Here is a 15,676-nt window from a genome sequence, read left to right as displayed (position 1 = left end):
AGAGAAAACTGCCCACAACCAATGATAAATTACTGCTGTTAAAGAGCTCATCAAAGCTTCAGGGGAGAGAAAGAAAAGCTTAGTTAAAGAACATTCTGTTACAGGCGGGAAACACAAGCTTCTGAAAGCTTTTGGATTGGGGTGAGGAAGGGAGGGAGTAGGGTAGAGGTCAGGGTCTGGGTAGTCACAGCTGTAGGTGGGGGAGGCATCTGGTGAACCAAAAGAAGAACGGAAGGCTCTTTGGGATGTAGGGGTTAGGGGTGCAGGAGCTGGAGATGACATGGCCCTTGGATAGGTTTACTGCGGGCTTACCACCAACCTTCCCAAACCCTGGTCCATCTCCCGAAGTTCCAGGTCCTTCGTGAGAGTAGAGCAAGTTGACCCCAGCTGATACAACCCAACAAATAACATTAGCTCCTGGCACCATGCCCAGATCTCCGGCTGGCAGAGCAAAAGACGATGCACGGAGAAATGAGGGTTGACCCCAGAGAAGGCAATGCTGACATCAGTGGGTGGCCTGAGGTCCGGGGCAGCACGCAGGCACAGAGCTGGGAGGCTCCAGATGAGACCTAGTTCCACTGGGGTGAGGCTGTGGGACCTCTGACTTTCATCTCCATTTCTGTAAAATGAGGAAGTTAGATTAGATCATGGACAAGGTTCTTTCCAATTCTGAAAGTGCCTGGTTTTATCATTCATTTCTACTACCTTTCTGTACCTTTCTATAAATCAGCTAGTGCCTACAGGTTTTTTTCTTTAACGTTAATTTCCTTTTGCTGGCTTTGCTCTGTCCCTAATGCTTAAATTTGGAAAACATTTTTGAATCCAAAATTGTTTAGAAAAAAATAATAATGTGGTTTTGAGGGAGCCAATTAATCACAGCCTTTTTTTTTTTGGCAGTACGCGGGTCTCTCACTGCTGTGGCCTCTCCGTTGCGGAGCACAGGCTCCAGACGCGCAGGCTCAGTGGCCATGGCTCACGGGCCCAGCCGCTCCGCGGCATGTGGGATCTTCCCGGACCGGGGCACAAACCCGTGTCCTCTGCATCGGCAGGCGGACTCTCAACCACTGCGCCACCAGGGAAGCCCTAATCACAGCCTTTGTCTTGGTTTGGGCTCCCCCAGAAGCCAAACCTGAGATAAGGATGTGAATGTAAGTATTTTCTTGTGAGGTGATCCCAGGAAACGCAGATAGGTATAGGGAGGTGAGACAGGGAGGGAAGGAAGCAAAGTGTGTGTGGCCAAGTCTGTTACACTGAGGGCAACTGGAGCTCAGTCCATGAGCTTTCTCCCCACTGGATGGCGGTAAGTTGAGGAATTTATCCACCAACTCCTCTCCAATGTGCGTGATGCTGCTTCCCCAACATTAACTCCTTCTGTACGGACTGAAGTGCTTGGGCAGAGAGTGGCAAGTGCCTAGAATAAGCAGCCTTCAGTGGGTGGACATGCCAACAACATATGGACGAGCCACCAACAGCATCTTCTACCAGACCTGGATGCAGGAGCCAGTTGGGAACCAAACGGCAGTTTTCTCACTGGTAAAGCTGGGGTGAAGAGTGCAGTTTGGACCTGAGGCTGAAAGCAAAGGTAGGCAGATCACCCCTAGAGCTGTAGGCCACTCCTGGGGGTCAGAGAGACTTGGCCTCAGAAAACTTACCCCGTGGAGAACACACCCAGGCCTACGGATGAGCAGCTCGGAGAGAATGAGAGCAAGAGCACACGGGAGGCTGTGAGGCTCTTCCTACCCGCAGGGGAGTTAGGGCAGGGATGAGGGCAGAAGCCTCTGCCTCTCAACTTCTCTGAGGTGGTGGGAGGCTTGACCCCAACCTTAGGAGAAATTCCGAATATGTGTGCCCCTGCCAGAAGATAGGAAGAACAACACAGGTAAACAAATCAGGAGTTGTGCAAGGCACAACTTGCAGCCCCCAAAGCCCCACTGACCTCAGATTACTGAACGACATCTGAGACCTCACAGGGTCCCCAAGCATTGTCCTATGTATTGAACAAATGCAACACCTGGTGCTTATACAATTACTTTTCAAACAGAAATTCTTTTAAACGTATGACTGAGTTCATGGTAGCCTTTAGTCATTTATGTATTTTTTCCAATCAGTGGACAATATATGCATATGTGGGGTTATAAAATTATTATGGTTTTTCAAAGAAACTACAGGCATTGAATTTTACAACCATATCCTCTCGTATAACTCTCACAACAACCCTCCGAGGCAAGCATTATCTTATCCATATTTTGCAGTTGAAGAAACTAAGGCTCAGAGACATTAAGAGAAAAATCCAAAATCACAGAGGTAGAAATCAGAGGCTCCAACTGAAAATCTGTTGTACAGCTTCTGCAGTGCTCACTGCCTTTCAGTTTAAATTCACGTACAAAACAATTTCACATGTAAAAATCATTTAAATGAATGAGGTAATCAAAATTAGTAGTATGTAAGTACGCTAATGTTTGCAAGATTGTCTCACCTGACACTCCAGGAATAGCACTGTTAAAAAAATTAATTACTTTATTATTTTTTTAATTTATTATTTTTGGCTGCATTGGGTCTTCGTTGCTGCACACAGGCTTTCTCTAGTTCTGGCGAGCGGGTGCTACTTTTCATTGCGGTGCGCAGGCTTCTCACTGCGGTGGCTTCTCTTACTGCAGAGCACGGGCTCTAGGCACACAGGCTTCAGTAGTTGTGGCTCACCAGCTCTATAGTGCAGGCTCAGTAGTTGTGGTGCATGGGCTTAGTTGCTCTGTGGCATGTGGGATCTTCCCGGACCAGGGCTTGAACCCATGTCCCCTGCATTGGCAGGCAGATTCTTAACCACTGTGCCACCAAGAAAGTCCAGGGATAGTACAGTTTTTTAATGAATAGACAGTCTCCCCCTCTGAAAGCAAGCCCTAGAGTCTCACTCCACATGCACCAACTCCCATAGTGGGAGAGCTCCTGAGACCAGGATGACTTCCAAGCTGGGCCTTAATTCTTGGTCTCTGAATTTGTTGTAATTCTCTTTGACTCACCCTTAATTGACTACTTTGCAAGAGACATGTCCTGGAATAGCTGCTGAAGTCTTGAAATCAACTTCCTCCCCCATCCTTGGATACACAGAGGTGGTCCCAACATTTTCTGTGTGACATGACTCTGCCCCTGGCCATCATGATGGGTGATCCAGAGGGGCACCTGGCCTGAAACGAGCTAGTAAAGTTTCTCTTCCCAGGAACATTAAGTTGGGAACTGAAAAGCACACACCATGGGATTGGAGGGGTAGAGCCCTGCTCCTAGTGGGGCTCTGGAGAGAAGGTCCTCTGACCTCTGTTACCATTCGTGGGCCCTGGAGCTGCCCTTCAAGAGATTTTGTGGCTCATGTGTTCTGCTAATTCTTTGATTAGCATTATTATTCCACTAAATCCCACCTTTCACTTAAGCTAACCAGAGCCCATTTCTGTTGCTTGCTACCACAGGACTCAAATGGTCACTCTCATGAGAGTCAAAGCCTCACCAGACGTGAGACCATCCACAGGATGGGACACAGTCTCACGGAGCTTACACCCTACGGGAGAGAGAAGATATGCATACAAATAACCATCACAGGAGGCCAAAGGACAGAGTGGGATTGTAGCACAATAAATTGAAGCACAATAAATTGACTGCAGGGATTGAGGAAAGCTTTATGTAAAGGGGCACTTGACCTGGGCCTTGAAGGATGGGTAGAAGATTAACAGGAGAGATGAGGGAAGGGAGATCCTGGGCAGAGCAGACATGATAAACAAAGGCTCGGAGTGCAGACAGGGGAGGGAGAAGTGGGATTTGTCTGCAGTGTGGGAAGGGACTGGATAAAGTCTGGACAATGGCTTGGGACCAGAAGCTTTTTCAGCAAGATTCTTTGTAGCCCTTCTAATAACAGCCTGTGAATAAAAACATAGCTTGATATAAATGATTTGTTTTTCATTCACAGTATTTTACTTCCTCCTCCATTCAATCATCTAGACGTTCTGCACTACTCCCTCAGGGAACAGAAAGCAGAAAGCAAACAAAACAGCAGTCAACTCTTGGCTTCTGAGTTTCCAAAACCCAGCCTTCAGGGAGGGACGGTGGTTAAGATACAAAATAGAAATGCTATAGTAAAACACACCTAGAGAGAACTGGTCCAATAAGTATGACTTTGTCAAGTCATGTCAAGGATCTGGGGCTTATTTTTTTAAAAGCAGCAGCAGCAGCTAGCCGTGGCTTGGTACTAATCCAAGCGGCTTCGTTCCAGGCCACTTGAAAAAGTCATTGACTTTGAATCCCAAATGTAACCAGCTTATCAGTCACCAACATGGAGCAGCTCAGCAGGAGAGGTTCAAAGGATTTCCAGGAAACGCGTTCCTGAGCATTAAAAGTAGATCCTTACTGTTGCTAGTCTTCAGGAAAACTCCATTTCTTCTGACCTCTCTTACTTGCAGTGTCCTTGCTTTCTTTAATCCTCAGGCTTTCAACTCCAGTGACCCTCTGGACTCCCATCTTCAACCATGCTTCACTCTTGACCCAACCTGGAGATGTCTCAGGCGACCTTTCCTCCAATGCCAATTCCCAGCCCTCCACACCCCACATGTGCCCATTTCTGCTGATTATCCTGTTTTCAGAGAATCCTATTGATTCTCCATTTCTTGCTGCCCTACACTGAGTGCTGGAACAGACCTACACAGGGTGTCACCAAGGCTCCCTTGCTTTCCAGCTGTTGGTTGGGTTTGCCAGATAGGAGGGGCCTGGAGAAGATCAGAGCGTGGAAAGAGAGGGAGGTCAGGGTGTTTGGTCCCCCATCTTACCCCATGTCTTCCCCAGCCCTGGCACTTGCTGTGTTCCTCCACAGCAGTCACTCTGACCTCCTGGCCCTTCCTCTAGGGTGCCCAGCTCTCTCCAGGCTCCAGCAACACTGTCCCTTCCCGTCGCCCCTTGAGGCTTGGAATGGTAATGGCAGACTCTTTACTGAGTTCAACCCTTTGCATGTGTCAGGTCTCTTGCTAGAACCCTAATAGCTACATACTTCCTACAGCTCTAGTTTTTCTCCTTACTGGAGAGGACTTTGCAGTGGTGCAAGTCTAGTTGTTAGATAATACCCAAGCAGCCTCTCAATTACAGAAAAGCATATGGTTGGGCAGGGATGGAGTTGATTGTGGGGACGGGTAGTGACAAGCAGGAAGATCTGGTTTAATAGAGCCTTTGATTGGGTAGTCAGGCACCCACATTCTAGCCCTGAAATTCACCACATGATCTTGGACAAACTCTTAAAAGTTAGTGCTTAAGATCAAATTTTAGGGTTAATCATCTCTGTGTCCCAGTGTTCTTATTTTGGACCTATCTTCATTTAGTCACCTATTACCTGGTATTAATATGACTTGTTTTTATCTGTCTCTCCCATTGGGCAGTGAAACAATAAGCCAAATTGTACTCATCTTTGCAACCCAGCACCTTGCAAAGTGCCTGGCTCCAAGCAGGTATTCAATAACTTTTTCTGAATGAATGGAAAGGTGATCCCTCCGCTTAAATTGCCTCTGACAATTGAGCTGCCAGTGTTCACATCCTGACTCTGCCACTTACAAGCACTGTGTAGCCTGGGTCAAGTTGCTTAACCTTTATGTGCCTCGGCATCTCAGACGTAAAATGAGGACTAATAATAGTACCTACTCAATGGGCTGTTTTATGGATTAAATGATATAAGCACTTAGTACAGAGCCGGACACATATGTATCTCCAAAACACTGTCAGTTATTGGTGGTGGTGGTACATGGGGAAACCCTCTGCCATACAGCATATGGCTGGGAAAATTATTGTAAAACTGACCTTGTAAACTGAGATATGCTAGACCAATGTTAAAATAATAATGTCAGTGTTGTAAAGAAATCTTTAAAGGATTTTAAAGGAATCAGGAAAGTAGAGTTAAGGCAGTGGTTCTCAACTGGAGGTGCCTTTGTCTCCAGGAGAAACTTGGCATTGTCTGGAGACATTTTTGGTTGTCATAACTGGGGGATGTTATTGGCATCCACTGGGCAGAGGCCAGGGTTACTGCTGAACATCCTACAGTGCGAAGGACAGCCACCCCCACGAATTATCTGGCCAAATGTCAACAGTGCCATCTTAATGAATGAGGACTCAGTTTTGCACCTGAGACTCCAAAACTCCCAGGCCAGAGATACTTGAGCCTTTCTGTTACCCTGACTCTCTTATTTGGTGAAAACCAATGTGTACCTGGCTGTGCTCATGGAGCACGTTGTACCCTCCCCCGTCTGCTGTCTTCCCCCACTGGAGGCAACTCCTAACCAGGAATAGGCTATTTCCATCAGCATCCTCTTGGGTAATATATATTTTAAATGTTTACAGAGCAACTGGCAAGGGTAAAAAATCAGAGAACATTTGAGAACACATCCACTCATGTCTCTTTGTTCTTGGAACCATGACCAGCATTAGAGCCACAAAGAACAGGGTTTGTGTTCCAGGTACTAGTATAGAAGCAGGGACATTAAGCACCCGCCTCACTGTCCATGGCATGTTGCTTTATGCATTGTCATTGCCAAGGCCAGGTTTTGTCATCATTACCGGTTAGATATTGTGGCATGGGTCTTGCCCGCTAAAAACTGTAGTCTCATTACTTCATCTCCTTAAAATCATCTTATTAATATGCATTTAATGCCCACTTCACTTATGGCATCATTTCAGAGGGTTTTTTCCCCTCCAATTGATCCTTATTAGTTTTCACATTTCTGGCTGGAACTTTCATAGCAATAATTGCTGAGCCAAATCAGTTTCCTTGAAAGTCATTCATTGATTTATTCATCTATTCATTCACTGATTCATTCTCTCATCACTACTACAGTTAGTCGGATTGCCAGGTCCTAGGGTACGTGTATGACATACCTTGTGCTAAGCTCAAGGTTACAAAAACAAAAATAACAGCTCACAGTCTAGTTAGCTCAGATAGAATTATTTTTAAAACTGCTGCACATCCTATGACTTAGCAATTCCAATTTCCAGGAGCTATCTAGGAAAACACTCACATACGTGCACAAAGATGCAGAAATAAAATGTTTATTGTAGCATTGTTGGGCTAGAAAAAAATTGGAAGCAACCCGAATGTCCATCAACATGATTAATGCTAAATAAAAATGTGGTATATGCATACCATGGAATTTTATGCAGCAGTTAACAGGAAGGGTCTATTTCTAAATGTATCAACACAGATAGATCTCTGAAACGTACAGTCTTGGAGGCAAAGTCCCCAGAGATACACATCAAACTCAGAGCAGAGGTTACCTCTGGGCACGTGGGAGGGGAGGGAATGTGGATTAGGAGGGGTGGTAGGATAGGACTTTAACCTTATTGGAAATAGTTTTATTTCTTAAAAGGGTTAAATGTGTTGCTTATGCCTGTTGCATATAAAACTAATAAAATACCACTTAGCAACTATAAGGCAAAGTGTTAGTATAAAAAAGTGAAGGCTCCACTCCGCTTGAGTGCATCAAGAAAGCTTCAGAGAAAAAGAGACATATGAACTGGGTCTTTAAAGGCTTTGCAGGAGCCTGACAGGCTGAGGTGAGGGGGGGATTGTAACATACAGGGAACAGCAAAGATGCCGAGATATCATTCCCTTGGAGCATTTCCACATGACTGGCCCATTCAGTGGAGAGGAGTGGATTGGGGGTAGGGGAATGTGATACTGAAGGGGGCAGATGCATCTGGAACCTAAGACTGCACTGAAAAATGAATGCTTTTATGTATCTTGCTGATGAGTTTTAAATTTTCTCCTGTAAGCAATGAAAAGGCTACAAATGAGGGGTGATATGACCAGATGTTGAAGTTGGAAAAAGCAATAAAATAAGAGTGATTTTTTCCTCCAGAGGTTGCAGAGAACAGATGTGCCCACTACCCAACCCATCTATGGCATCACATCAAACCATCACATGCACATACTAGTTTTCCACATATTGCCTAGCACAGATAGGCCCACAATAAGGATTTTCAAACGTAAAGGGAAGTGTGAGGTATATAATGCCCAATATCCAGACTTTAATATTTATTAAAATACACCATATACATGGAAGAGTGCATGAAGCTTAAGAGTAAGCCTGATGCACATTTACAAAGCAAATACACCTAATTAACCACAATACCAGTCAAGACATAAAACACTACTAGCCCTCCAGGAATGCCTCTCATGACCTCTCAGAAGCTGCACTCCTGAAAGATAACCACTACGCTGACTTCATCTGGAATTGATTTTTGAGTACAATGCGAGGTAGGGATCAAGGATTTTTTTTTTTCCCCATACTGCTATCAAATTGGTTCGGCTCCATCAGTGGAGTCCAGAAGTGACAGTTCTGGAGAGAAAAGAGGAATTCTTAAAGATAGGAAGCTTAATGAAGAAGGATGGAGAGAAAGAACACACTTAAAAGTCCACATTTTGGACTTCCCTCGTGGTTCAGTGGTTAAGACTCTGTGCTTCCACTGTGGCGGGGTACAGGTTCAATCCCCGGTCAATCAGGAAAGTAAGATCCCACATGCCGTGAGGCACATCAAAAAAATAACTTAAAAAAAAAGTCCATGTATTGAAACTAGATAGAGGTGATGGTCACACAACATTGTGAATGTTCTAAATGCCATTGGATTTTACACTTTATTTATTTATTTTTTGCAGTACGCGGGCCTCTCACTGTTGTGGCCTCTCCCGTTGCGGAGCACAGGCTCCGGACGCGCAGGCTCAGCGGCCATGGCTCACAGGCCCAGCCGCTCCAAGGCATGTGGGATCTTCCCAGACCAGGGCACGAACCCATGTCCCCTGCATCTGCAGGCGGACTCTCAACCACTGCGCCACCAGGGAAGCCTGGATTTTACACTTTAAAAAGGTTAAGATGCTTGGGGATGGGCAAAAGAAATAAAAACAAAAATAAACAAATGGGACCTAATCAAACTTAAAAGCTTTTTCACAGCAAAGGAAACCATAAACAAAACAAAAAGACAACATACAGAGTGGGAGAAAATATTTGCAAACAATGTGACCAACAAGGGCTTAATTTCCAAAATATACAAAGAGCTAATACAAGTCAACAAAAAAAACATGTAACAACCCAATCAAAAAATGGGCAGAAGACCTAAATTGACATTTCTCCAAAAAAGAAATACAGATGGCTAATAGGCACATGAAAAGATGCTCAACATGGCTAATTATTAGAGAAATGCAAATCAAAACTACAATGAGGTACCCCCCCACACCAGTCAGAATGGCCATCAGTGAAAAATCTACAAATAACAAATGCTGGAGGGGGTGTAGAAAAAAGGGAATCCTCCTACACTGTTGGTAGGAATTAAGTTGGTACAACCACTGTGGAAACAGTACCGAGGTTCCTCAGAAAACTAAAAACAGAACTACCATATGATCCAGCAATCCCACTCCTGAGCATATATCCAGACAAAACTATAATTCAAAAAGATACATGCACCCCTATGTTCATAGCAGCAGTATTCACAACAGCCAAGACATGGAAACAACCTAAATGTCCATCAACAGATGAATGGATAAAGAAGATGTGGTATATATACAATGGAATACTACTCAGCCATAAAAATAAGAAAAAAATGAAATAATGCAATTTGCAGCAACATGGATGCAACTAGAGACTATCATACTAAGTGAAGTAAGTCAGAAAGAGGAAGACAAATACCATATGATATCACTTATATGTGGATTCTAAAATATGACACAAATGAACCTATCTATGAAACAGAAACAGAATCATGGACATAGAGAACAGACTTGTGGTTGCCAAGGCGGAGGGGGTTGGATGAGGGATGGAGTGGGAGGTTGGGGTTAACAGATGTAAGCTTTTATATACAGGATGGATAAACAACAAGGTCCTACTGTATAACACAGGGAACTATATTTAATATCCTGTGATAAACCATAATGGAAAAGAATATCAAAAAGAATATATATATATATATATATATATATATATATATAAAACCAAATCACTTTGCTGTACAGCAGAAATTAAGCAACATTGTAAATCAACAACACTTCAATAAAAAAATATTAAAACTGAAAAAAAAAAGATGCTTGCGGGGGAGGGGGTAGATAAAGTCCATGTATACAATACCTAAATGCTGTCTGCACAAAACAATTTGATCTAACATCCTCTATATATTTATTCCCCACTACAGTTTTGAAAAAGAAATTAGACATGGGCTTATAGGGTAAAATCAAGTCCAAAGTGTAAAAGCCACGAGGAGACAGTTTGGGCTCAATGCAAGGAATACTGTTTTACCAGTCTGAGATGTCCAAAAGCAAAACAGGCTCTCTTGAGGAGGTGGGGTCAGTAAGTGCCCATTGGTGGATTCAAGAACAGACTATAAATGCACTTGGAATTGAGAACTGGCTGACAGGCTGGTGGGCTGGGGTCATTCTAAGCCTTTGCCAATTCCAACTCTGACTCATGTTCCTTCTCATTTGAAAGTTGTCCAGGCCTTTCACCTTACCCATAAACACCTTCTTTACATAGACAAGACATTACTTTGTTAAGGAGTCGAGAAGTCTAGGTATCCAAAGGGCTTTGCCATTACATGGTAGTGAGTCAAATTTCCTGAGGATTAGAAGGTTTTGCTTGAGCACACTTTGGGCTGCTCCTCCGATACAAGGGTATTATAAGCCCAGGTTTGAAAACAGTGATAGAATAACAAGAGGGGCAATCATTTCCAATAAAAATGACAACTGCTGTTTGTACCAGTTATTTGTGCTGACCCCAAACGTGGTGGTTATAAAATGACAGCCAGGATTCTGTGGGTCAGGAATTCAGGAAAGGGATGGCAGACACAGCTTATTCATGCTCCATGATGTCTGAGGCCTTGACTGTCTGGGGGCAGCTCAGCGGCAGAGCAACTGGGATTATCTGGAGGCTTCTTCACTCGCATGTCTGGGGCTGGGACGGGGCGGTCAGCAGGAGTGCCTCCACGTGGCTTCTCCACATGGCCTGGGTTTCCTCATGGTGTGGCATCCTCAGGGAAGCTAGATTCCAAAAGCAGTTGTCTCAGGACACAAGGTGGAAGCTGCGTCATCTTTTATGACCTAGTCTCGGAAGTCAGGCAGCATCATTTCAGCTGCATCCGATTGGTGACAAGTGAGTCATAAACCCATGCAGATCCAAGGGGAAGAGACCTAATCCTCTTGCCCTCAGTGGGAGAGTGGCAAGGTCACCTTAGAGAAGAGCATGTGGGATGAAAGCTACTTTCACAGCCACCTCTGGAGACTATAATCTGCCATGCAGTTAAACTCCTTCTATCAATATAATATCAAGATGTCCCTTACATCCGAAAATTTCTCTTCCTCCCCTCCCCCCATTCTGTAACCACTTGGCCCCCCGCTTTCCACATTACAGACAGCAAAGTGTACAAGTTACTTCCCCTTTCTTTTTCTTCTATAATCACTTTTAATTAATTCAATCTCAAGGCATCCTACTCTTTAATTTCCTCTCTTATTCCCTTCTTCTCCCCATATCTCTCCTCTCCCTTTATTTGATTTATGAGTTGGGGGAAAAAGCTCTCAACTCTTACAACAAATGATAAAAATCTGCTAGAGACACATGAAGGAAAAGGAAGCTGGATGTTTTGACGTGTGCTTGGACATAAGGAGGAACAGCCCTATGGAAGTCCTTCAACATGCCAAGGAGGTCTTTTTTAGAATACATAAAGTCCCTCTCTGCCTTTCTAGGTAAGCCAGATTTTTCTCAAGCACAAGAATTTAAGATAAATCAAGAACTCTTTTATCATATTTTATTTCAATTATATTACAGCTTAATAAACCTTCATGGCTTCGCCTGTTTTATTTACCATGTTATGTTTCCACCAACAGTGCGCTAGGGTTCCCTTTTCTCCACACCATGAGAGCCCCTTGTGAGTACTTGCTCAGCTAAACATACTGGTTATTGGATCTAACCTCAAGCCAACTGTAACACTCACCAACTGGATTACCAGTTTGTGCAAATGTGACATGGTTATTGTAAAATTATAAAAATAAAGAAGAAAACAGTTGTTCCCAGCAGACTGCCACAGAAAATGATCTCCACTTTGCCAATGAATAAAAGCATGGAATTGTGGGGTTTATTTCTTCAAGACTGTACAGGACCTTGAACATAGGGTTACATGGTAAACTAGAATAATACTAAATTAAAACCTTGACAGCCATCTCTCATCAACAGGTAAGTGCCTGCACTCCAGTGAAATGCACTGGAGCCTGTAATCCCAGAGAAGCCAAGAGTCAGTGTATCTTCATATTGCATGGTGAAATCAGTGACTGATCTTGTCTGCATCTTTATCAGTAAAGCATCTGCATCCTGTCATTCTATAGGTTCCTGTACCTCTGTGTTCTCCCAGGACCCTATATTTCCTCTTGCATTGCAGGTTAATCCAAAATCAGTCCCCTAAGGACAGAGATCACTTTAAATACTTTGTTCCCAATAGTTTTTTTTTTTTTAATTAAAGCTCCGTTTGTATAGGAGAATAATTTTCTAGATGGAAAACAAGAGACACAACTTGCGTTTATTTTTAATGTCAGCACCAACAGGCTCAAAGTCTCCTGCTGGGATGTTAGGCTACTGAATCAGTCTCCTTCAAGCTATCTGTAGACCCATTAATTGAGAAGTTAGAGAAATAAGGGTACATACCCCTATGTAATTAAACTGCCCATTTCACCTTCCTTCACTAAAGCAGTTTCCCAGGATGTTAACTGGCTGGAGAGTTTCTCTGTGCCTGGTAGATCTTGATAAGTTGTATATTAAAAAAGCACTGCTCCCACCCTTAAACTGTCAGGAGGCAAAGCAGACTTAGCACTTGGAAGAGTTAATTACAAATCTAAGGGATATTTTTTTCTGTTTGTGTTTGCCTCTGGGCATATTGGATGCTAATGGCCCCTTCCTTCCATTAAATGATAAAAACTTCCTATTGGATTTTCTGGTTTGCTCTAGGCTTAGAGGAAAGGCTTTCCTGAGAGCAGTCACCAGATTGCTGCTTTGTTTTCAATAAGCCATTAATTTCCTTGCTGTTTTGCTTTATAAGGAAACTGCATTTGATTTCTGTGTCTGCTGTTCTCCCCTGCAGTCTGGTGTCTGCAGTTTATCACCCCCAGTCATCCCAATGCATCTGCAGATGCATTGCCCTTTTTATGAGGATTCTGGGAGAAATGACCATCTGTGTCCTGGGCTTCTCTGTGTTTTTATCAACCCTGACTCATTCTTCTTGGTAGTTAATTGTCCCTTTTCTCCTGATTTTTACTTCTGAGGAAGAAAACAGATATATGCTTTCCTTTGGAAAAAAATAAATAAATGACGAAGAGGAAGAGAGAAATTGTGTTTTGCACAGTTTTTGAGCAATGAGAAATGATGACTGGCAACAGTCCTTTTAATATTTTTTATATTGACAGTTTACAGCAACCATTTATTTGTCCTAGATTTTCTGGAACAGTCTCAATTTCAAAGATTCTTCCCTGCTGCTGTCTCTTCAGATAAATGCATTCACAAATGAGGAAGAAAAATGAAACTCCTTTGTTGATGAGTGTATCCTGATTTTTAGGTTCAAAATTATAAACAAGACCATTGTTTGAATAAACATGAATAAAGGCTAGTGTTAAAATTAAATAACACCAAGAGGCAGATCTCATTTATTATTTAATTTTACATGTGTGTGTGTGCATGTGCTATTTTGCTGCATGGTAGAGGCAAATAATAAGCAGGTCAAGAAATAAGTATAATTTGATGCATTGTCACATTAAAAAAGAAAAGGCGCAAGCTTTGGAACAGAACAGACCTAGGTCAGAATGCTGGGGTCTGGGCTGGAATCCTACCTGTCATTTAGGAACGAGCTCCCACCTAACATGCCTGAGCCTCAGCTGCCGCATCTTAAATAAGAATAATATTTACCTAACAGCGTAGTTGTTAGGACAAAAAGAGCTAAGATTTGTAAAATCCCCAGCACAGTGCCTAGCATATAGAATTGCTTTTTTAAGAAGGCAATTAGTATTTTTAGAAGTAACATAGCTGTGATACAGTTAAAACAAGCCTTTCTGGAGGGGGCTGGAAGGAGAAAGCTAGACCAGGAAAGAGTGTGGAGTGGGGTCCCCGTCTCCCTTGAGAGAGAAGAGTTAGTCAGGCAAGTACTTCTCCTTTCACCAGGGATTGTCTTAAACCAAGCAAGCCCATGTTCCAGACTCTGCTCAGAACAAGTGCCCAGTTGCCCAAGAGTGGATGAACTGGGTACTGGGGTGACCCCAGGTCAGACCCTGGATGTCCCTTCTCAGAGAAGCCATGTCATGTGTGTCCCACTGGAATACAGATCCAGCTCTAGAGCATCTTAGAGAGACTTTCTGCTCTTCCCATCCACTGGGGTGGGGCAGCCAGGCTGCCAAGTCCACTTTCCTTGTCTGCATCCCAGGGCCCCACAGGATGGGTGAGAAGAAACTCATTGCCCCAAGCCACACCATCCACAGCTGCTTGAAAGTCTGGTTTCCAGATTTCATTTCCAGATTCCCAGATCCATTTCAGTGAAGTAGGAAACTTCCCAGTAGTGTTGGTCTTTCGCTCTTCAGACTGGATGCCAAGAAAAGGTTCTGAGCCAGTTGTAGGTAGGAGTGGATCTAGCTAACCAATAGCTCTCAAAACTCAGATGCATCAGCATCAGCTGATGGGCTTATTAAAAATGCAGATTCCTAGACTTTTCTGCCTGTCGTTCTGATTCAGTAGATATTTCAATAACCTAAAAGAATGAGTCTCTCCATTTATCCATTATTTGTTGGTTACTAAGTGCTCCACATACACAACCTGTTCTTGTTTACCCTCAATCCTATGAGGCAGAGGTTGAGTAATGTGGTTAAGGTCACCCTTAGTCACACCCTTGACCTCCGTGGGTAACCCCTTAAGTCCTGTGTCACAGGCCACCCTTGCCTTGAATTATGGGCTCCCATGCCCACCAGCTTCTATCGGGCTCCCCAAACCTTCTCAACACAAATTAGACTAAATTCGTTTTGGACTTGGATTGGCCAAGTGCATGGTTTTAACTTTGTTTATCTAACAAACAACAAAAACTTAAATAGCACTTTCTAACCCTCATTCTGAGGAGTCCAGGCCCTAAAATGTCCCACCTTGCCTTGTAAAAGGACCATTCCTAGGCATATAAGAAGAGCCCCTTCCCCAGTATTCTTCCTACCCTGCAGACTTCTTTCTACATATCTCATTTCTGAAATAAATCCTAGACCTTCACTTCTGCAATACTTCTAGATTTTTCTTTCTATATTGCAAGAGCAGTAATATCCTGTCCATATGCTTTTTCATCTTAGCCTAAGGTAGACATGTGACAGTTTAAAGTGTTTGGCTTCATTATTATTATGACCTTTCTGTTACTTTCTATTTATTAAGAAACATGTAACCAGAGGCTCACAGACTACTCTCTGTGACTGTTTCCCAAGGGTATTATCATTATGCTTTCAGATGGCATCTAAACAAATAAATATTATCAGTCATTCTGTTTAGCATGGGCTTTGGGTATCTCAATTGAGCCCAAAGATGGGAAATTCCTTATTGATTTCACAAGGAACAAAAATGTGCTTCCATTTGGTATAACTTAACCAGGAGGTCTCTTAGCACTGAGAAGAAATTTCTGTTTT

General features: G+C 43.3%; 1 protein-coding gene across 16 annotated transcripts in view; it reads right to left on the bottom strand.

Annotated features, from left to right (window-relative positions):
* The window catches only part of NPY (neuropeptide Y), a 131,589-nt gene that overhangs the window by 56,148 nt on the left and 59,765 nt on the right, over positions 1-15,676 (bottom strand). For 9 of the 16 annotated variants that reach the window (XR_013829725.1, XR_013829726.1, XR_013829727.1 and 6 more), the window contains exon 3: positions 313-619. Coding sequence is in view for 1 of the 16 variants with exons in the window: in XM_079931377.1 (XP_079787503.1) it covers positions 313-619 (307 nt within the window). In the remaining 15 variants the exon portion in view is untranslated. Of the gene's footprint in view, positions 1-312; positions 620-1,652; positions 1,963-15,676 lie in introns of those variants that run through there. The other 7 variants (XR_013829733.1, XM_079931370.1, XM_079931375.1 and 4 more) reach the window with 3 other exon arrangements.

The sequence above is a fragment of the Stenella coeruleoalba genome (assembly GCF_951394435.1).
Source record: "Stenella coeruleoalba genome assembly, chromosome: 9".
In the NCBI taxonomy this organism is placed as follows: domain Eukaryota; kingdom Metazoa; phylum Chordata; class Mammalia; order Artiodactyla; family Delphinidae; genus Stenella; species Stenella coeruleoalba.
Note: the sequence above shows the minus strand (reverse complement) of the source record. Positions and strands in the feature narration are given on the sequence as shown.